Genomic DNA, 22,882 nt, shown 5'->3' with positions numbered 1-22,882 from the left:
GGATTTGAAAGGTTCCTGCACCATTCGGCATTTAAAGCTTTACTCCCACACTGGAGAGGAGGGGACCACGTCTATGCTTCGGCCAGGGTAAACTGTCTGAATCAGCGAGGGTAAACACCCAGCTGATTCCTCACAGATTAAAATTTAGATGACAGCAAACATTTTTGTTTCACTGTGCTTTTAGAGTCATGTTTGTCGCTTCTTTCCTCTTCATCACAAAGTGGAAAACTTCTTTGAATGCAGAAGTATTACTAGGATGTGGCCAGTGAACTTTAACTTGATTTGGTTATATGTGGTTGACCTTTCAATGAGACTAGCTAATCGCTATTTATTAACCTGGATGCCATAGAAGTTAGACTAATAGAACTTTCTGCCCTGTTCAGGGAAGACAACGGAGCAGGCATATTACAGAGATTCCTTTAGCTGAGGCCCCAGTTACCCACTGTGTGTACTCATTTCACTTTGAGCTGGAGTAAGGCTTTGCTACAGGTTACAGCAGACACATCACCAAGGCCATGACCTGACAGAGAAAGCAAGAGGAGCCTCCCTTATAATCAGAAATCTACCCAAAGGCTCACAGGGTCTCATGCTGAACTCAGAGGTTGCTGATTTGGCCCCAGGAACCTCCCGTCTCTGTGCCAGGATTACAGGTGTGTGCTGTCATGACTAGCCTTTTATTTTTATGTGGGTGTTGGGGATTGAACCTGGGTCCTTATGCTCACATGGCAATCACAATGCCAATCCAGCCTTGGCACTATCTCTTTGATCAACAAGCTTAGTTAAAAATAACATTACAGATTATCAAACATTTAGTTGTCTGGAGACAGTTCAAAAAGATACTGCAGGGCTGAGAGCTTGAGGACAACATGGCCTACCCTGCAAGAACCTTACTCAGAACAGTAACAGGAAAGCCCCAAACAAACAAAACAAAACAAAAATCAGTGAAATAAGGAAAATAAAAAGGGGAAAAAAATCCACGGATGAAAGTAAGGAAGAATTATGAGCAGAAGAGTAGACTTTTGGAATCTGAAGGGCAAAGCACAGATGGAAACAAACTGATGCTGCAACTAAATTAAGACACGGGGGAGGAGCTTTTCCTAAATGGGCTTTCTCAGAAGAGCATCCGAACAGCTCAGAAACAGGCTATGAGCTGCTGCTGGGACAATGAAAGGACAATGAGCAGCTGCCACCAGACCTCTGCTCCGAGGCAGCTGACTCTGGAATGTGCCCATGGATTAAGATGGTGAATCTGTGACTCATGGGAGAAGTTCAGTCCAGGGAGTCTCCCAAAGTGGGTGCCAGGGCTGCCAAAGGAGTTTCCCTATTACCGATCTCTATTCCCTTAGTAACTGAGAAACCAGGCTTCTACCATTAGAATCTATGTTCACTGCCAGGAGAAGCAGCTTCTTACTTTAGCTAAAGAAACATGGTAGCTACCAGAATTTTCAAATGCTAAGTCTTCCAGTATAAACTGAGAGACAGTGAAAAGTAATGTCAATAGCTGCAAGAGAGAGCAAGCAAATTTAATAGTGAAAGAAACTTAGAAAAAAAAAAAAGCCCTAGATCATAAACCGATGGACCATAAGGTAGTTACAGTAAATGACCCTCATGCAGACCCTGGATTCTCACAGCTTCCTCCGTTCAGCACGTGCTAGAGTTGAGTGGGATCTCACAGAGCTGACACCGGCAGGCAGAGTGTCCAGGCCCTCCAGTGTGAACTCAGTGCTTTGCTTTTCCGTTTTCTGACAAACTTTGGAGAGATACATCCCCACCCCCACTGGCATTGGCCCTCCTGGAGAAGAGACTCTGGAGCCAGTGGGAATTTAACCAGGTCACAAAGCTCTTTAGGGCCAGTAGTAGATCCCAGTATGCAAAGAAGGGTAGCCACTAAAGGGAATGCAGCCATGAAGGTAACAAGTAGGAGTGGTCCTCAGTGCCTAGCAGCACCACCCTGTACAGCAGGAGCAGGCAGGACTCACAACAGAGTCCAGCTGTGTCACTACCACCCAAGACCTGACCCATGCTGGCCACAGAGGGCCTGGAAAGGAGCTTCTCCAATTCTTCTTTCAAAATACTTTACTTTTATGCATGTGGATGTTTGCCTGCATGCTCTCTCCAGCTCTGATGTCTCCCTACCGTCATTCCCTCAATGACAAGCAAGCACCACCACAAAGATCTTCTCCCTCCTCACATTCTTTCTTTTGCTTTTTAAAACTCTACTTTTTTCTTTTTCTCTTTCCTAGCTCTCTCCTCCATTGTGCTATTTTATTCACTTACCATTTCTTTTTCTTTTTTTTTTTTGTTTTCTTGAGACAGGGTTTCTCTGTGTAGCCCTGGTTGGCCTGACACTTGCTCTGTAGACCAGGCTGGCCTTGAACTCACAGAGCTCTGCCTCGCCTTCCAAATACTAGGATTAAAGGTGTACACCATCACCATCTGGCCCTTGAATTCTAACTTAATAGTTTATTTTATATTACTTTTGCACTTTCTTTTCTCTTAGTTACTATGGCTTGTTTTCTCTTCCTTTTACATTTAGTTCTCTTCAATATTTCATGCAGATGAAAGTTCCCATCTCCATTTTCTTTCTTTCTTTCTTTTGAAGAGTAGTATAGTCTGCTGGTGACATTTTTTTTCTATCTTTACTTCACCTATTTCTGAGTGACCCTGGATACAGAAAGCCAGTTGTTTTGTCTTTTGTCTTCCAGCACTTTTACATCCTTCCCTTTTTTTTTTTTCTTTTTTTTTTTTTTTTTAAGTGATATTGGGTATATGGGTCACCTATAGGGAAGAGGGGGCTGTCTCTGACATGGACTCAGTTGTCTGCCTTTTGATCACTCTTCACTGGTCGGGCTGCCTCGACAGGCCACAGAGAAGAGGACTTCCTGTGCCCTCAATCCGGATACAACTTAATGAGCTAGGGGTGGGGGTGGGTGGGCTCCTCTTATCTGAGAAATAGGGCAGGGGGGATGGGGAAAGTAGAAGGGAGGGTGGGACCTGGAGGAGAGGAGGAAGGGGCTACTATCAGGATGTAAAGTGAATAAATAAATTAATTAATTAAAAAAAGATACTGGGTAGAGAAATAAGTAGTTTTCTTCATTGTTTATTTGATAATGTGTGTTTTTCTTTGTTTTAAAGAGTTTATCACTGGTTTTAATTGTTTTTAGGTATTCTGACTATGATATCACTTTTTCCTTTTACATTGTTCATGGTACATGCCTTTTCCCTCCCCCCTCATTTTGGGTTCTTCCTACCTACATTTGGTTTGGTAAATGTCTTCAAAACAAAACAAACAAAAAACAAACCTGGGTTGTCTAGCCTTGGTGGGAGGCAGAGGCAGGGGGACAGCTGTAAGTTTGAGCCAGGCTGGTTTGTATTGGCAAGGCTCCAGAGCAAGATTGCCTCAGAATAAGACCAAACAACAAAATCAAATCAGTCCTTACAAATCCTTGCAAAGAGCTGGGCTGGTTCTAGAGCTGGCCTTGAGTGCAGCTTTCTCACAGAGATCACAGTGCCATACTACTGTCTGAAGAGAACTGTTTCACATGTCTATTTACACCCCCACCCCAGGGTTTTTAAGAAAAGAGCTGGTCTACAGTCCACTGTTGCTGGAATGGTAGGAAGCCCTTTAAAATGCTTCTGCTTCTAACACTATTCTGGGAAACTTCAATTTACCACATGTAATTCTTATCCCTTTCTATTTTTTCCTCTCTTCTCTTTCTTTTTTCCTTCCTTTCTCTCTCTCTCTCTCTTCTTTTTTAAAACAGGATCTCATTATGTAGTCCTGGTTGGTCTGGAACTCACTGTGTAGACCAGGCTGGCCTCAGAGATTTCCCTGCCTCTGCCTCCTGAGTGTTTGGATTGGCGGTGGAGCCATCATACCTGGCCATAAAATAAAAGTATTTAGAGTATGTCAGTGATCCAGAATTATTTAATGACAAGGTGTGGCATGAAAACTTTTTGATTAGGTAGTTCTTGGAGCCTTTAAATCTGTAGAAGAATATCCTCATTTAGTTCCAGAAATTTTCTGTTTGGTATTATCTTCCCTTCCTATTTTCTTCTCCTTGTTTATGGAATTCTTACTGATAACTGGCCCTTTTAAGTAGATCTTGCAATTTCTTTAACTTTTTCTTCTGTGTTTCCATTTGTTTTTGGTCTTTTATCACATTTCCATCATTATTTTTTTCTGTTGGTTTATTCACCCACCCATCCATCTATCCACCTATGTTTTTGTTTGCTTGTACGTTTTTTTCCAGACAGAATCTCACTATGTAGTCCTGATGGCCAGAACTCAGTATATGCCAGATTGGCCTTCCTGCCTCTGCCTTCTAATTTTTTCATTTGTATATCTCATTTCTAAGAGATCTTTCTTATTATTTTTCTCCTTCCCAAGACAATGTGCCCTTTATCTTCCCAGTTGCTTTAGTCCATGTACTGATGCACTCACTGTGTGCTTTCACTGCACACCTTGTTTCTTCTGATCCCTTTCTTTCTCTACTTTTTTTTTCTTTTTATTTCTTCTTCCTCTCCTCCTCCTTCTTCCTGGCTGTCACTTTGTAGAGCAGGCTGGCCTAGAACTCAGAGAGATCCACCTGCCTTTGTCTCCTGATGAAAGGTGTGCACCCCCACTGCCTGGCTGTTCTGCTGCCTTTCAAGCTGCAGACCTTTATTAAAGCTGCCATGTTCCCTAGCTAAGACTTCTCAGTCAGTGCTCCTGTGCTTGGCAGTGATCTTCTCAGGTCTAGCAGCCTTCACTGCTGTTGATCATCTGGCAGGATAGCTTTTGCATACAGTGCAGAAGGCTCTTCTTTTATATTTCCACATCCTAGGTCTTCTTTCTGGGCATTTAGTGTTTCCTGAGAAAACCCCTCACATTCTCTTCCTCTTGACAGGGAAAGGCAACAGGAATCCTATTCAATCAATACACAGATTTTTATTTTATCTCTTTCAGTCTTGCAATTTACTGTATTCCCAGCTGGGCCAGCATCTGGAGCCTTTCTGTTTCAGTTAGAAACATTTATTATTCTTTTTTTTTTTTCTTTTGAATTCAGGTTTCATGTAACCCAGATGGTCTCCACATCACTATGAAGCTAAGGATGACCTTGAATCCCTGATCTGTACCTCCCAAGTGCTAGAATTATAGGCGTAAGCTACTGAGTGTGGCTCAGTCATATAATTTAAATTTCACTTCATACCTAACAAGAGTAAGACTCAGAAAATTCATTTCTTTGTCAACGAATGGAAAATGTGAAGCTTGAATCCAGGCTCCTGACCTCTCCTTTAGCACTCTGGCTAACTGAAATTCTGCCTCCAAATCTGTCAATGAGACAACTCAGTGTTCTTTACAGCTGCCTGAAATCTTGGTGAATTTCTAGGAATAGGGTCCTGGCATCTAAGAGCTCTAATAAGAATGAAGTACATGAAGATCTAAACTGGAGCTCATTAAAAGATGGTAAGTACAGAGGAGGGAACGCAGACACATTCCAAAAGTTGACCGATTCCTTTCATTTAGTTTCAAGCTCACACAGCAGAATTATTATCAATGAGTTTTCCAATTTTGAAATCTGATGTGTGAAAATAGACTTACAGTCTCAATTTCATGAACTTCAAGTTTCATATTACCAGTTTATTTTAGATAGAAGAATGCTAACCTGGGTTAAAACATTAGTGACATATTTTAACACTAACATTCCATGGAAAACTCATTCTGTGGGGCACTCTGTATTCCTTGAGAAAGGCAATTCTATAATCTAGAAAGTTTCGGAAATGCTGGTTAAAGAAATATGAATTTGTTTCTCTAATGCAAAACTAGCTAGAAACTTTAGTAGCCAAGTAAAATTTTATCAGGAAATGTATATTACAATTTCTAAGATATTATATTCAAGAAATATATATATATAACACATGCTCTGACCAATACTGTATTTCCAAGTGTTGTTATCGGTACTCTGGATAAGAACACAAGCCACTCACTGTTACATCAATAACAAAAGGACAGGGGTTACATACTACATTAGAAATGTATAAGGTCAGTGCATGCCTGTAATCCTAGTACATGGGCGATGAGGGAAGGGGGATTAGGACTTCAAGGTCATCCTCGGCTACAAAGTGAATTTGAGGTTACTCTGGGATGCATCAGACCCAATCTAAAGGAAAATGCATGATGGGTTAAGTTCTTATGCCTAAAGATAACTGTTTAATGTTTAGAGTGGCATAGTGAAAAGATGCTTCCCTCTAATAGACAAAGGGTTCTGCAGTAATGGAGCAAGACAAATGGCTAACCCACAGTTACATACTGTTTAGCCTGGGAGCAGATCTGGCAGGATTGGGCTGAAGTGAAGCTGGCAGGATCTCTGACTTGATGTTTACACCAGCGACCGCACCATCCATCCTGTCTGTCTCACACAAGCTTGGCAACTGCGCTGCCTTCTCCAGTGTGGGCAGTAACTGATCAAACTGGTCAAGGTCAGCTGTAAACTAAGAAGAGAAACAAAAGTTAGAAGAAACATTTTATGTTTTCATTTCAAAGAGTGAAGAAGAAAGTTGTTTACTTAGATTCTAGAAATCAATTGTTAACAGACTGAATTAAGAAGAGATAAGAGTGAGCTTTACTGAATTACAGGTGGTGGTGCATGCCTTCAATCCCAGCACTTGGGAGGCAGAGGCAGGCACATTGCTCAGTTCAAGTCCACCATGGTCTGTAGAGTGAGTTCTAGGATAGTCAGGGCTATACAGAATAACTTTGTCTTGAAACACAAAACAAAACAACAAAAAAAAAACCACCACAACAAAAAGAAATTACATGATCCATCTATTCTATTGAGGAAAATTTAGACTCTATTAAATAATATCACTATACAACAGAATGAGTAAAATTATTTATCTAATATAGCTTGGTAGAAAGTGTGAGTATAAGAGGAAGATTGGGCTGGTAAGATATAAAGACAACCACTGAGTTCATGCCAGAGAAAGCCCCTGATCCCCTTGCTGGGGACCCCACTTGGATACTGACTCTATGGGCCACATCTGAGTTGGGGTTTTGGGTCCTTTCCATGCATGGTCCTTGGTTGGGGAGGGGCACACAGAGAGAAGGCAAAGGGAGGGTGGGATTGGGAGGAGACAAGGGAGGGAGCCACAGCTGGGATACAAATTAAATTGTAAGAAATGATAATAAAAAAGAAAAAAATACAAACAAGAATAAAAAAGATACCTATGACTATATTTAAGTTACATGATTAGGAAATGTAAGATTTACATATTTGAAGGCAGGTCTGTATACACAGAGAGTCTGTTCACTAAGGATTTTTTTGAGATAAGCCTACAAAATGTCTCCAGCTAGGTGTATATACATAAGGCATATCTAACTGGGTTCCATAAATCACAAACCTATCATTCTATGAAGCAAAGAGAAATAAACATAAATGGGGGAAGTTAAAAAAAAATAGATATAAAGTAGCCTAAAAAAAAAAAAAGTAACTTCAAATTCACTTTGTAGCTGAGGATGACCTTGAAGTCCTAATCCCTTTTCCCTCATCTCCCATGTACTAGGATTACAGGCATGCACTGACATTGTACATTTCTAATGTAGTATGTAACCCCTATCCTTTTGTTATTGATGTAACAGTGAGTGGTTGATGGTAAGGAGAGTGGTTTGTGTCGTATGATGCATTGTGATGTTTTGTGTTTTTCTGTCCTAGTTTTCAAAATTCTGTAATCTTTTACATTTATATGATTATCTCTCTTTAAAATATAACAAGAAGTTTGTGGAGAAAAAATTTTTTAAATTTAATTTAATTTTTATATTTATTTGCTTTGTGTCCCCCACTGCAGCCCCCCCTTGTTTTCTCTCAGTCCCACCCATCCTCCCTCTTCTCCCCTTATACCCTTTCCCTGGTCCCCTGATAGGGGAGGACCTCCTCCCTTTCTATCTGACCCTCGCTTATCAGGTTGTGGAAAATTTTTTTAAAAAGTATGCGAACTTGAAAGATCTCAGAAAACCTAAAAATTTAACAGAACAGAGAGTCTATGTCTGAGCTTATATATAAAAAGAAAGTTGGCTTTTTTTTTTTTTTTTTTTTAAGAATAATGGTATACTAAGAGTACTGTGAGTTAGTTAATTACCATAAAATGTCTACCTGTTTCAGTTTCATTATTTTGTTAGGCTAAATTTCCCCTTCTGGATTGTGTAAGCTGAATTACATGTATGCATTTTTATTTAAATTTATTTATTTATTTTTTAATTTTTCTTATTAGTTACATTTTGTTAGCTCTGTATCCCCGCTGTATCCCATTCCCTCATTCCCTCCCAACCCCACCCTCCCTCCCTCATCTCCTCCCTACCCCTTTCCAAGTCCACTGATTGGGGAGGACCTCCTCCCCTTTCATCTGACCCTGTTTTATCAGGTATCTTCAGGACTGGCTGCAAAGCTCTCCTCTGTGGCCTAACAGGACTACTCCTCCCTTGTGGGGTGGGGAGGTCAAAGAGCCAGCCATTGAGTTCCTGTTAGAAATAGTCCTTGTTCCCCTCACTATGGGAAACCAATTGGTTGCTGAGCTACCACGGGCTATATCCGAGCAGAGGTTCTAGGTTATATCCATACATGGTCCTTGGTTGAATGTCAGTCTCAGAAAAGACCCTGTGCCCAGATATGTTCGGTCCTTGTGGAGATCCTATCCTTTCCACATCATACTAACTCCCCTTCTTACATGTATGCATTTTAAGTGTCTGAGTACTTTCAAAGTTATGCCTCACATGCTGGCACATGCAGCAGCAGTCCCCTCATTCTCTATGAATGATATCCCTTTGTGTGAACTTGTCACATTATAATCTTCCATTCTTCTGTGATGGAGTTTTGGGATATTTCTGGATACACACACACATACACACATATATATAATATAATGTATGCCTAATATAAGTAATGGTTTATGAACAATTTTAAGTATGTCTTTTATCACACATGTGCAAGAAGCATTAAGTGTAAGGAAAAAAATGAACAAATTCAACTATATTAAAATATTTTTGCTTCATAATAAACAAGACAAAACAAAGTAATAAGAACAAAAGACTACCAACCACTATGAAAATACAAGCCACAGTACAGAGAGGACATCTGCAAATATACAGCCAGTGGTGGGCCACCTCTCAAACAAATGAGGAGCACTTATAAAAAGCCGATAGAGGACAGAACATTAAAAAATCGTGTGTGACTAGACTATGCAATTTACAAAGGAAAATATCCAAATGATCAATGGACATTTACTAAAACCATGGGTTACTACACACACATCCTCAATGGCTTAATTTAAAAGACTGACAATACCAAGCATTACCAAGACTACAGAACAACTACAAGGATTTCTCAATCACTAGAAAAACCACACACTTGTAAATGAGTTTATGGACAATTTAGGATTGCATAATTCCACTTCTCAATATAAACTCAGCAGAAATGTGTACACACAACACTGAGATAGATATATGAGCATTTCTGATATACAGTCACCTTTTATAAAGATATTTTAAAATTTAATTTTAAAAGTCAATAGTTTTAATATACTTAATACTTAAAGCTGTTTTTCTGCTTACAAAATGTTAGTTTTATTGTACTAAAAACATGAGACACAACTTTATCTACAAAGAATAAAAACACTCAAAATACAGAGAGGGGCACAGCTCAGCCCAGGGAAATTAAAGGCCTTCCCAAGCATAGAATATGTTAAGGAAGAGAGATGCTCAAAGAGACAGGGTGCAAAAAACCAAGCTGCTTCAAGAAACTCAAGGGCCTTGGCATACTAAGTGTGACCCTTGTCTCACAATGGAGAGTGTGAGCCTAACTGCACTGTGAATGTAGTGTCATCCAAGGGTGAAGGACTTTCTACCTCCACATCACGTGAAAGCTCTTAGAAGGAAAGGTCTGTCTTTTCCTGAAATCCTGTCATAGTTTATAAGCAGTTAGTCAATAAACAAATCTGCTTATTTCATAGCAGCTCCACAACATCTAAACATAGATGTCTCTAAGGCTCATGACTGGCTTCTTCTCATTTACTTCTGTCACAGGACGTGCCATGTAAAGGCAACAATCTGCTACCCAGAGTATCTAGGTTTCCGTCTTCTCCTGAAGATGCCCAGAAGCAGAGGACAGGGAAAGAGGCCTTAGAAAAACGCCTTTGCCAGGTGACCTGACCTATGTCCTCACATTTCTCTCATATTTCATTTATATCAGAGGTTCCTCAGATTAGATGTTACCCAGAATCCTTTAGAGAACTTTTAAAATGCATATAGTCCTGGATTCTGTTTCAGAATGGAGTTTAATATATGAGGTTGGGAGAAGATGAGGAAAGGAATATTTTAAAATGTCCTAAGATGCTGTGTGTGGGGGCACAGCCTTTAATCCCAACAATCAGGAGGTAGAGGTAGAGGGATCTCTGTGAGTTTAAGGCTAGCCTTGTCTACATAGTCAGATTCTATAGTTACCACACATATATCCTAGAATGGCGTAACTTAAAAGACTGATAATACCAAAAACAGTCCCAGGATGTGAACTCTGATTCTACAGAAAAACAGTAGAAAGAAAGAGAAGAAGGAAGAACGGTCATAATTTAAAAACGCCACATGACCGTTGTAGCCTCTAGAATTTTAGAAGGAATGTCTGAGTGCACTCCATTTTTCAACCTCTAACCCAGTGGTTCTCAACCCTCCGAATGCTGCAACCCTTTAAAATACAGTTCCTCATGTCGTGGTCACCCCCACCTAAAATTATTTTCATTGCTACTCAACTATATTTTTTCTACTGTTATGAATTGTAATATAAATATATGATAAGCAGGATATCTGGAATGCCAACCCCAAGTTGAGAGCCACTGCTCTGAACTAACTCCTTAGTGTTGAAAAGAGAAGACAAACTAGAGTCCATTCAGGTCCACACCAGGAGCAGAAAAGTCAGAACAGAAGAAACAAGAAATACCTGCTCTGAAGCAGGGAGACACTCACCTGGCTCTGGGACTCCAGTTTGACTTCCTCAGGAGCGGGTTTGGTCATTGGGGTTGGGTTTGTGTTACAAGGATCCATCTGTTCTTTCTTTTCCACTTTGACCTTTACATCATCGAGGCTCAGGTTTGGAGTTGATCTTAAGTCTTTCTCATCTTTGTCTAGAAGGTATCGCAGGAGCTGATGGTCCTTCGTCTCTTTTTTCTTTGAAGCATCCAGTTCCAGTTTTATGCTGGCATTCCCCTGGGTTTGTCCAGGCACTGATACAGTGGCAGAAGCTGACACACTGTCCTTCTTCTCGGGTTCCACAGACAAAGTGGTGATGTCTGAGGGGCTGCCCTCCTGTAAAAGGCGGTGCAGGATTTTATGCCGCTCAGTCAGAGAGCTGTGGGAAGAGGGGCAAGTACCTCCAGAAGGGTTAGCGGAGGCAGAGCTGGAAGTGCCGGTGCAAGATAGTACATCTTTGCAGCTCGTGTCTATATCAGCATGCCGTAACTGCTGTTCTGCAGTTGTCGTCAACAGCTGTACTAGTTTGTGACTAGTTTGAGAGTATTTACTGTCTCCATCTGAGAGTCTATCATTGTTGTGCAGAAGTCCTGAGTCCAGGGGTTTGCCATCGTTAGTGCTGTTGTCAGACTGAATCATTTCATTTAAAATGGATGCAATCTCTTTGTTATCTTTGGACTCAGCTTTTGCTGGTTGCATACTTAATCTGCTAGGTGAATTCTGTGAGCTCATCTGCCTAAGGACTGGAGAACCGGCAGAGAAGCCAACAGAGTTATTGGGTCCTTCATTCATACCTTGTAAAGATGTTACTGGGATATTTGAATAGGATCGGTTATTATTATTACAGGCACCACTAGCAATGCCAACTGGGGAGCTTAATGTTGGAATATTTGGAGGAAATGAATTGTTTGACATTCTGGCCCTTGTTGCCAAGCCAGAATTAGCCTGTCTCCTCGGAGACATGAACTGTGCAAGGGAAATTCCTGTACCTTCCATAGGAGAATTATTGAGGTTTAAGGACGGATTACTGCTCTGGGAACTGGCCTGTCCCTGGTTTAAGGCAACACTGGCTACAATCTGATTTCCAGGTGAACATCCAAAATTCCCTTGGTTGTTGCTAGGATTGCTATGGCTGCTGCCGCTGTTAAGGTCTGAGCTCTGTTGGCGGTTTACTCTGGCAGAGACCATATTGTTGTTGTTGGACGGTGGCAATGTGGGTGAGCGGGTAACACCATGGGCTGGAGAGATACCAGGATTGACTGAGGGGGTTATTCGGGGGATTGACATTCCAGAGTTAGTGTCATCTTGAGGAGAAAGCCCACTGTGCTCCCTAGGGGAGAAAAACACATTATTATTCAATCATTTTAATTTGTTTTTATTATATTTTCATGATGATATTATAAGAAAGGCCATTAGCCTCATTAATGTTCCAAACTATCAAGTGGAGAGTTTCTGTATCGCCCTAAATTAAGGAAACCAGGGACCTGCCATTACCACTGTGAAAGGGCAGCACCACTTCCTAGGAAATGGCACCTATAGACTCTTAAATCACTGACAGTTCAGTGGTGTGAAAAAGAAATCTCTCTTGGTGTTGGGAAAATATGCACTAGATATACTAGTAAACTTTTCTAAAATTAATATAAACAATTATTATTGCGGTAATAATTTAATTTGAAAGAGAAACTCCCCACACCTTTATTTAGAAAGCACTTTATTTATGATTCCCCTGTTATAGCTTTTAAGTATTTCAACTCCAAAGAGGAAGACTGGGTAAGGAAAATACTGTTTCACTGATGCAAAAATTAAAAAGGGTGATATGCAGACATAGCAGATGTTTTGAAAGAGGAATCACAATATGAAAAAAGAACTGTGCTAATTCCACTCACAAGAAAAATTTCAACTAAAACTAGAAAAAGTCAGACTACTGAACTCAGGTTTTATGGAGTTCTTTACTCCAATGTGTAACTATGACAACAGATTTGTGACTGGTATTACCATGTTCCAATATGCAAAACATCAGATGGAAAAAAGATGAAGTGAGGGGAAATGTCCTTGTTTTTAATGTTAAGTTTTACAGACATAACTTAGGGCATTTCAACAAATAACAGCATAAAAGAATAATTTCATGAATTTTCTATGTATATCAGTACCTTACTTAGAGGTAGGGAACAAATTAGAAGCAATATTGAAAGACTTCAAGTCCAGAGCTTAATGAGTAAAGCTTCTACAATAAACTGTCAACGTGAACTCAAGGACCATAAATGTACTAATAAAGTACCATTAAAAATAAAATAACAATGCTATAAACTCTGAGGTCTCTTCTGAGGCTGTAAGTGCTTATGTAGAATGTTGTAAATTTTAGGTACCATTTTGTTTTACCACCTAAAAAATATTTTTTTCAGTCCCACCTTTCCTGTCTTTTTTATGAACAACAAAGCTATTTGGTAACAAAACTGTAAAACCCAGTGTGGATATACTACTAGTTAATATTAATTATGGATATACTCATCGTACTATTCTTAGGCTAACTTAGAATTTCTCTCCAAATAAATAGTACCTGTCGATGATATGAATCCCCATGATGAAAGGCTGCATGTCAGGACTTTGAGGGTAGCAAAGTTTACACTTGGTGTGGGCGCTAAGCATTGTCCCATCATTCAATATGAATCTATAGGATGGGCTGGAGGCAGTGCCACGGGTCATCACTGTTTCAAACAAAAGAAAAACCTAGTTAAAATTCTGACACTTGAACACTGGGTAAAGGAGAATCACCAGGTCTAATGTCTACCAAGAACTTCACTGAATATGCCCTCCCAATTGCTGTCTGCTCTAACTCAAAGAACAGTTCAGAGATTTGGGGAAGGGGGATCCCAGTTAAAATATACCACTTGACAGGTTTTAACAGTCTAATTTGAATGGCTGCCTCCTGACATAAATTAGGCCTGTGACAAACATCGACCTAGTAAAATCTTAAATCTTTCTCTGTAATGGGAAAGTTATTCAAATTTATTAAGTCTCCACTCAAAATACTAGAAGTACTTTTCTGCCTTTTGCCTTCAGTGCATCTTTAACAAGTTTTCTTTTATTATCTTTGGCTGGCTGACGGTTTAAATTATAGCTCTACTGATATATAATTCATATACCATAAAATTCACCCTTTCTCTTTTAAGTGGTTTGCAGAATTCTTTATTTACTGAGGAAAGTGAATCCCTCAGGTCCCATCTGAAAAATTATTATATATATCTATATTATTTTTAACATAATTTATGAAGCTTAATAAGCAAATTAAGATAAAACCAATGATTACTAGTAAGGAACAAAACCTAGGCTGCCAGTTAAATTGCTTTAGAAACAGTATCACTTAATTTTCATCTTAAACAGTAGGCAAGACTCTAACCACTGAGGTAAGTGCTTGTGAAATACATAGAGATTATCCAAGGCTGAAGGACTGAAATGTCATTGATGTTTTAGTAACACCATAAAATTCTATGTTAAGGCTTACTAGACTTGGCAATAGAAAGACTAAAAAAAGATCAAACTCACTGAAGTATGAAAACTACTATCACAAATTCCTGTTAAAGTTTAGCTTGTAAGAAATGTTTTGAAGACATTTTATTTTTTGAGATGAAGTCTCTGTATATAGCCCAGGCTAGCCCAGAACTTGCCCTATGGCCCAGGTTAGCCTCAAACTTATATTTTTCTTGCCTAAGCCTGCTAAGTACCATGCAAAAAAAAAACCTGTGCCAGCATGCCTGCTCAATTACAGCTTAAATATCACATAGGAGAGATTAAAAACCAATTAATATTTTTCAAACTCCATACTACTCAAGATAAGAGAGGACATATTCTCTTTTATCTCAAGTGTCTAGCCCTAGCTGAGAAGGTGGAGTCTGTTGTAGGTCAGAAGGATGATTAATCTGCCTAAGTACAGACACTCTGCACTTTCATCCAAGTCACTGCCATGTTTGCCACATGCAGTGCCTGGAGAACCTCACTATTTAATAAGATAATAAAGGATCAAAAGAATCTTTACTGGACACTGATAATTTCTGTGGGAGGGTATAAGAAAAATTTTGGCTACAGTCAGTCCTAAAATTATGTTAATAATCCAAACTGTTTATATCTTTGAATAATATATTTAGAAAAATCACAACTTCAACAGAAAAGTGGCAATATACAATAAATTATCAAGACTCTAAAGGGCTGAGTAGAAAACAAATCTTACATGGTTTTACTTACTCCATTTTACACATTGATCTTGTTCATTTTCCAGATCTTCTCATTACATGAGAAACACTAACTACTTTACAAAGCTGCACTGCTCAACACAGCATCACTAGCCTATAAATGTTCATTTGAAATTGAAGCTAATGTAAAATTCACTTTCTCAGTCACATTACCCACAGTTAGTCCCTGATACCCACATGAACAGGTGACTATAATACCGACTTCTTTCATTTTCAACATTATTCCTTCCTCCTAAATGTCCTTCCAAGTGCCTTTTTTCAAACCATTCTTCATTAGCTAGTATACGGCTGATGTTCTACCTGCCTTGTTTTGTAGTCTCCACTGACCTTTACACTATGCTCTGCCATAAAGCCAACCTGTAAGGAAGTGCTGGCTGACTGATCTTCAGTCTAAAGTTTATGTAACTAGGTTAATACAGGTATGTGATTGGATGCCATAACTCTTTCTAAAGAACAGATTTTCAGTTTTAGTTATGTTTCCAAACACTTATCCCTCAATTCATACTTTTTTAAAAATAATTTTATTTTATTTTATTTATTTTATTTCATTTTATTCAGTCTGAAAGTGTCATCCTTTGGAATTTGGGTTACAGACAGTTATGAGCTGCCATGTGGGCGCTGGGAATTGAACCCTGGTCCTTTGGAAGAGCAGACAGTGCTCTTAACCACTGAGCCATCTCTCCAGTTCAATTTATGTTTTTATTCTTATAGGAATAAAGACTTAATTTTATAAAGGAAATTAATTGAGAGGAAATTCCTTATTGATCATCAATTGTAAATGAGAAACAACCGGAAACTCGGGGTAACACGGGAACCGTAGGATCTTTAATATGGATTATAGAAATAGAATTTTTGGTTAATTATGCTGCATTAACTTGTAAGATTGTAGCTAAATTTGTAAAAAAAAATTGAAATTTTAAAAAAAATTTAAGTACTAAATTAAACTTCTGTTTAAGTTCAAAACTTAAAGTTTTGAAGTTAGGTTATTAAAGAAGATAATGTATGGATTATAATCCATTGAAAGTATTCTTTGAAACATGAAAAAAAGGTAATTATATGATAGAGCAAAACTTCCTTTCTTTTCTCCCCAGTAATGGGGATCCAGTTCAGACTTCAAACATGCTGAGCAAGCACTCTAACTTTGAGCTATAAAACCCCTAGTTCTTAAAACTTAACTAATGAAAACGTGACTCTAGTTAACTAGAATTCTGATACTGCTTGTTCAAATGTGCAGATGGTAAACAGGAAGTAAATGAACAAGGAAAGGAGTCAGACTCATGCATGACCTTCTGACACTGCCCACTGCCAGTTTGTTTACCACAAAATGGAGCTGGTGATGTTATGAGGTAGTAGCTAGTGTGGGCACTGTATATAGCAGGGTTTGAATGACTAATTCCTGCATGCCCAGGAAAGAGAGCAGTTTCTAGAGCAAATGGCCCAAATCACATCCACTTACTCAACTCTTAAACAACTTTTATGTGGATGCCTTCCAGGGTGTGTATTACACTACTGATATTTTGGATTAAAGGCAAGGTAGCTATAACTCACTACAGATGTGGAATAAACATTTATTCTGTATTCCACAACTTCCTTTTAGGTGGATTTCAAGGTTAGGTTTGGAATTCCATTTTCATCCCGGGTCTCCTGGCCTTGTTTCTAATCAGTTTTTGCCAGCTATTCAGCAAATATTTTGGTCTCTGGCTTCGTTTTTTGTTTTTTTGTTTTTTTTTTTTTTTAATTTGTTCTGAGACAGGACCTTACGACTTAGCTCAAGCTGGCCTCAAACTCTCTCTCCTCCTTCCTCAGCCTCCTGAGTGCTAAGTTACACATACCCAGGTGTGTGATTAATCCCAGCGTAATTCTTAACTTGTGTGTCTATTTCTAAATACTTCAAACATTTAGCAGGAAGAGCTATAGCTAAAGGAGTATTGATGACATCTGGAAAGTCTTCAGATGTCATCATGTTAAAGATGCTAACTCTTTAACTTGACAGTTGTCTTTGCCTTGTTTCATTTCTTCTTAGAAAAGGCCTCAACCAAGCAAAAACAAGAAAAAATTAAAATATATTAATACTTCGTTGGTCAGAGCAACTGTAAAAGTATAGCTATTTAAGCGTGTGATCCTTCCTAATTAGGCACTGAAATGGCCTGCACCAGGCCTGCTTTACCAATGCCAACTAACTGGACAGGTAGGAAATGTGTAGGCAGCACCTGCCCTATTTAGTGTTTCCCATAAAAAGAATAAAGACAAAAGAAGAGGAAAGAGAACTAAACAACAACAATGAAAAAAAAACCCCTGCACAGGTGTAGCCCATGGCAGTTCAGTGTCCAAGTGGGTTACATAGTAATGGGAACAGGGACTGCCTCTGACATAATCTGATTGGCCTGCTCGTTGATCACCTTCCCCTGAGGGGGGAGCAGCCTTACCAGGCCACAGTAGAGGACAATGCAGCCACTTTTGATGAGAACTGATAGACTAAGATCAGAAAGAAGGAGAGGAGGACCTCCCCTATCAGTGGACTTGGGGAGTGGCATGCATGCAGAAAGGGGAGGGAGGGTGGGATCGGCAGGGGAGGAGGGAGGGGTTTATGGGGGGATACAAAATGAATAAAGTGTAATTAATAAAAAAAAATAAAAGATTAAAAAAAATATGCCTATCAAAAAAAAAAAAAAAGAAAAAAAGAAAAAAAAAAAAAACATACCAAAGCCAAAACCAAAAACTGCTATTAGGTAAAGAAAAAAAAAATTACTCGTAGATAAATGTTCATTTTCTTTCCTCCTCCTGAATATTCTAAGATTTTTAAATTATCAATGAATAAATCCTGTTCAGGTACTCAAAATTTTTACAGGAGGCAAGTAAGTTAATATTTTAAATATTTTCAATAATGTTTAAAAGAAAAAAGATTTTTGGTCACATGAACCTTGATATTAACTACATTAACCTCAAATAACATTTTTGATAATTATTAATGTAGGCTATTAATGTTTTATAGCAACACATGCACACACATGCTCAATCACACAATTTTTTTTTTTTTTTTTGAGACAGGATCTCACTCTGTAGCTCAGGCAAGAGTGAAACTAACTATGTAGCCCAGGCAAGCCTGGAACTAACTATGTAGCCCAGGTTGGCCTCAAACTCATGATAATCCTCTTTGCTTAGTGTCTCTCTCTGTGTGTTTTGTTTTGTTTTGAAGGAAGGGTTTCTCTGTGTAGTCTTGTCTGTCCTGGACTCACTTTGTAGACCAGGCTGGCCACAGATTCACAGAGATCTGCCTGCCTCTTTCCTTAGTCTCTCGTACTCTCGAATTACAGGTGTGAGTTAGCATTTCCCAGTGCTTTATTTTATGGCATGAAGTTAAGGTAGATGAACAACGAATGAGATAAGAGTTTTTGTAGCTCTATCACTGAGATGAAATTAACATTTTATTAATATAGAATCGGAAAGACAGACATGAGTGAGATTATACCATATATGCTATACTTTCTTGGCCTACTTTTTCATGTAATTATACATCAGGGACATTTAAAAGATAAGAAATTATGACCTATTACAGAACTATAAAGATAAACAAAACTTCCATAAAACTACTTTGTAGGATGATTCATCCATCCACCCACTTACCCACTATCAATCAATTATACATACACATCAGCACTTCCTATACTGCACTCTGCTAATGGATGTGCTATAAGAAAAAAACACTCTGAAAAAAATAAGTACCCTGAGTTTAAAAGGCCCCATTACTGGAGAACTCCTGGGAACTTAAAATACTTTAACTATGTCATGAATCTCGTAAAACAGGAGCATAGAACATCTACCCAACCCAATTAAGCACAAAATCATTTCCTAGTTATAGATGTTAAAACCTTGTGAAACCTAGCTTTATATTTTCCAAATTTCTCTGTAAGAAAGCATCTTATGCTACAGACTCACTTGGCAGTCTGGTGCCTGGAAATCTGACTTGACAACTGCCACTTGCATCCACCTCACTCAGGACACTGGGAAGCGTCCTCATCTCAATTTTCCTTTAAAGTTCTGGCCTGAACTGAACAGAACCTACAAATCTTCTACAAGCTATTTCCACTTGCATCAGCTTTCTCTGAATTGAAAGCTCCCCAGGTGGTTTTAAAACCCACTTTTGCCAGTCTCAGGGTAGAACCACAGCTTCAATCTGGTTTAAGCAAAAGCAAGTGTTCCCATGTGTTCTTGGCTGGAACGTGTTTATAAATGTGACCCTGGAAGATGAAGCAGTAAGCATCCTTTGAAAGTATTTCATTAGCTTGGTGTGGTAGTCTACTGTTGTGACCCCAACACTTGAGCAGGTCTTTCTCAGCCACATAAGAGGTTGAGACCAGCCTGGGCTACAGAAGAGCCTGTGTCAAAAAACAAACAACAAAAGGCTGGGGATAGGTTAGCACTATCCTAGTTAGTATGACGCTCTAGGTTTAATTCCTAGCATAAAATTATCCCCCAAGCCCAAATAAAACATTAGTTGTCTTGGCCAAAAGCAGCCAAAAAAACCTAAATCCAAAGCCAACTCCTAAACCCAAACCAACAAACAACAAAAACAACAACAAAACCAAACCAAAACAACAAAAACTCCACAAAACTATGCTAAGGACAAAAATGCTAATGAACATTAAAATTTTATAGCAATTGCCATCTTCAAATAGTAAATTACTGGAAAGGGAAAAAAGATGACAGATGGAAGACAATTTTCTCTTGTCTAAATATCAAGTGCCATAAAAATTTATGCAAAATCAAGGATATAGTGGCAAATTTTTCTCCTAAATTTAAATTTATTTAGGTCAACAAATGAAATAATATTCATTTTTCCTATGCATTATGACATCTTTAAGTACTTATTTATTGTAGATGGTTAATTAATGCTAACCTAGCTAATTAACATTCACTGAATCGCAATTATCCCTTTCATGGTGAGAATACTTAACAGCTAGTCTACTTCCTGCATTCCTGAAGAACAATATATTGTCATTAGCTATAATCATCATGCACACAGTAGACCTGTTAGACTTATCCCTCGGACCTAATTTGTGGTTTGAGCAACATTATCTCAACAGCCCTTCCTATCCCTTCCTGCCACCATTCATAGCCACCATTCTGCTGTTTCTAGACTATGTGCATAAGAGCATACAGTACTTGCCTTTCTGTGTCTGACTTATCTCAATGTAATGATCTCCAGGTTTAACATAGGAGTATCATCATATCATCTTTTTGTGGCTTAATAGTATTTCTTCGTATGTTTGCATGCCAATGTATATCATACATACATACCTATATACACATTATATACATATAAACATTTTCTTCAGCCTGGAACTCATTGGCACAGGAGACAACTTCCTGAACAGAACACCAACAGCACAGGCTCTAAGAGCAACAATCAATAAATGGGACCTCATGAAACTGAAAAGCTTCTGTAAAGCAAAGGACACTGTCATGAGAACAAAACGACAGCCTACAGATTGGGAAAGGATCTTCATCAACCCTGTATCTGACAGAGGGTTAATATCCAGAATATATAAAGAACTCAAGAAGTTAAACACCAACAAACCAAGTAATACAATTAAAAAATGGGGTACAGAGCTAATCAGAGAATTCTCAATAGAGGAATATCGAATGGCAGAGAAACACTTATAGAAATGCTCAATGTCCTTAGTCATCAGGGAGATGCAAATCAAAACGACCATTTACCCACTGATAAGCCCGTAAGTTGATTCAATATCTTGGCTAGTGGTATATAGGTATCTCTCTATTATACTGATTTTGTTCCCTTTGGTTATATACCCAGAAATGGGATTCCTAAATCCTATGATAGTTCTTAATTTTTTTGAAGAAACACCACATTTTCCTTTCTAACGGCTACTCTAATTTACATCCCCATGCATACACATGACCATCTTTTGTCTGTCTGATAACAGACACTGTAACATGAACATGTCTCTCTGGGTTCACACTTAGGTGATAGAGACAGCAAAAAGAAAACAAAACAACCTGTAAATGTAAATAATATCCTCGACAGGTGAATGGCTCTTAGATGTATGCATCTTCTTTAAGGTCTGTAGACATATCGAGCCCTTATCTGAGATTTTAATGCAGCAGGTATTTTTAACAGGTTATTTACACATGTTTTCAAAGACTACTTCTCTCTTACCAGGCTACTTCTATTTAAAATACTAGAAGACACAGTCTTTCCATGAGATGCTGTTTGGCAAATTGTTTTTAATTTCTAAAACACTAGAACCAGAGTCATATGAACTCTGGCCATCTTAGTTTTGAATGAAGAAAAAAAAAAAGTCATTTCTATCAAGGAATTCTTTTTCTTAAAAACAAGAGGACATTATATTAAGAAATGCCTAATGAGGAAAAGGAAGTGGGTTATAATTCTTTTTCTGTACACTGTTCCATAAATATTGTATTTTGCATGCTGGGAGATTGGCTATTTATTAGATTTTAACTAACCTACTTCACAAGGACTTCTAATGGTTTATGAGCTATGGATCCTTTGTCTGTGTGGAGCTTCATTGTTTGGACAATAAATGCCCATTTCACCATAGTGGAAATGTACACAAATTATAGGCAAATAAAATTAAGTTTCACAGCTCGGCTATGGAAAGCCCACCTTGAAAATTATGACAAAAATCAAAGACCTATGTACTACTAAACACATTAGGTAATGAGTGGAAGCTGTGCCCTGAGTCCCAAACTTATTCAAAAGTCAAGCACTGCTGTGCAGAGGAAGCCAAAGTTCATACTTAGATAGAAGCCATCATTATGATGGCTTCCAAGCCAGGATGTACTTTGGAACTACCCGGGGAAGTTAAAAATAATATAGATGTTTGGTTCTTTGTCTTAAGGAGTGGCATGGATCTTAGTAGGCCTCAGAAGAACTACATACTACTCTGTTCCAGAATTAACTACAACTCTGAGATTTATACAATTTATAAAGAAAGTATTCCTGTTAGGAAACAGCTAATCTATAATGTAATGAATGATACGTCACCAGGAAACTAAGGACACAATGTTATGGGGAAAATGTTAAAATTAAAAAGAGTGTGAGAATAATGAAAAAATTTCACTGTATTTTAGGACTAGCAATCAATAGAGGATATTAAACTGAAGCACACATTGAAAAAGGAGTACTAGGGCTACCATCCATGACAGTATTTTATAGCACATAAACAATCCCTTAATTCTGAATCTTTGTAAACTTTCTAATCTTTTTATGGGCATGGGAGATACTTGTTTTGTGCTTCAGCAGACCTCCTAGACATGGCAGCTATTTGACAGTCAATGTCATAGGGCACAGTTTTAAATTCAGTGTAAGTCAGAAGATACATTCTTCATCAGTCATGAAGTTAAAGTGAACGGTACTGAGGCTTTTATTATCCAGATGCTCTCTGACATACTTGTTTTCCTGTGGGGGAAATCTTTAAGAGACAGACCAAAAAAAATTCCTTGCTCTCTCAAATCATCATCAAATTTGAATCTACTTTTTAATAGTTATACTTCTGTTATCATCAGGGTCACACTGATTTTAGAGATATCCTATATTCTCCTAACATCCCTGAGCAAAACCCTGCTCCCTGGCCACCACTGTATCCCTGGACCTTATATA

At 38.5% G+C, this 22,882-nt stretch overlaps 1 protein-coding gene across 9 annotated transcripts in view; it reads right to left on the bottom strand.

Moving 5' to 3' along the window:
* Positions 1-22,882, bottom strand: part of Ncoa1 (nuclear receptor coactivator 1) — a 228,032-nt gene that overhangs the window by 36,899 nt on the left and 168,251 nt on the right. For all 9 annotated transcript variants that reach the window (XM_055626162.1, XM_055626146.1, XM_055626187.1 and 6 more), the window contains 3 exons: positions 13,551-13,698; positions 10,991-12,323; positions 6,294-6,474 (listed from right to left, as the gene is read on the bottom strand). In XM_055626162.1, the coding sequence (XP_055482137.1) occupies positions 6,294-6,474; positions 10,991-12,323; positions 13,551-13,698 (1,662 nt within the window). The remainder of the gene's footprint in view (positions 1-6,293; positions 6,475-10,990; positions 12,324-13,550; positions 13,699-22,882) is intronic.

This window comes from Psammomys obesus, unplaced genomic scaffold, assembly GCF_907164565.1.
Source record: "Psammomys obesus unplaced genomic scaffold, mPsaObe1.curated_primary_1811, whole genome shotgun sequence".
Lineage (NCBI taxonomy): Eukaryota > Metazoa > Chordata > Mammalia > Rodentia > Muridae > Psammomys > Psammomys obesus.
The sequence above is the reverse complement of the archived record's forward strand: the minus strand, read 5'-3'. Positions and strand labels throughout refer to the sequence as shown.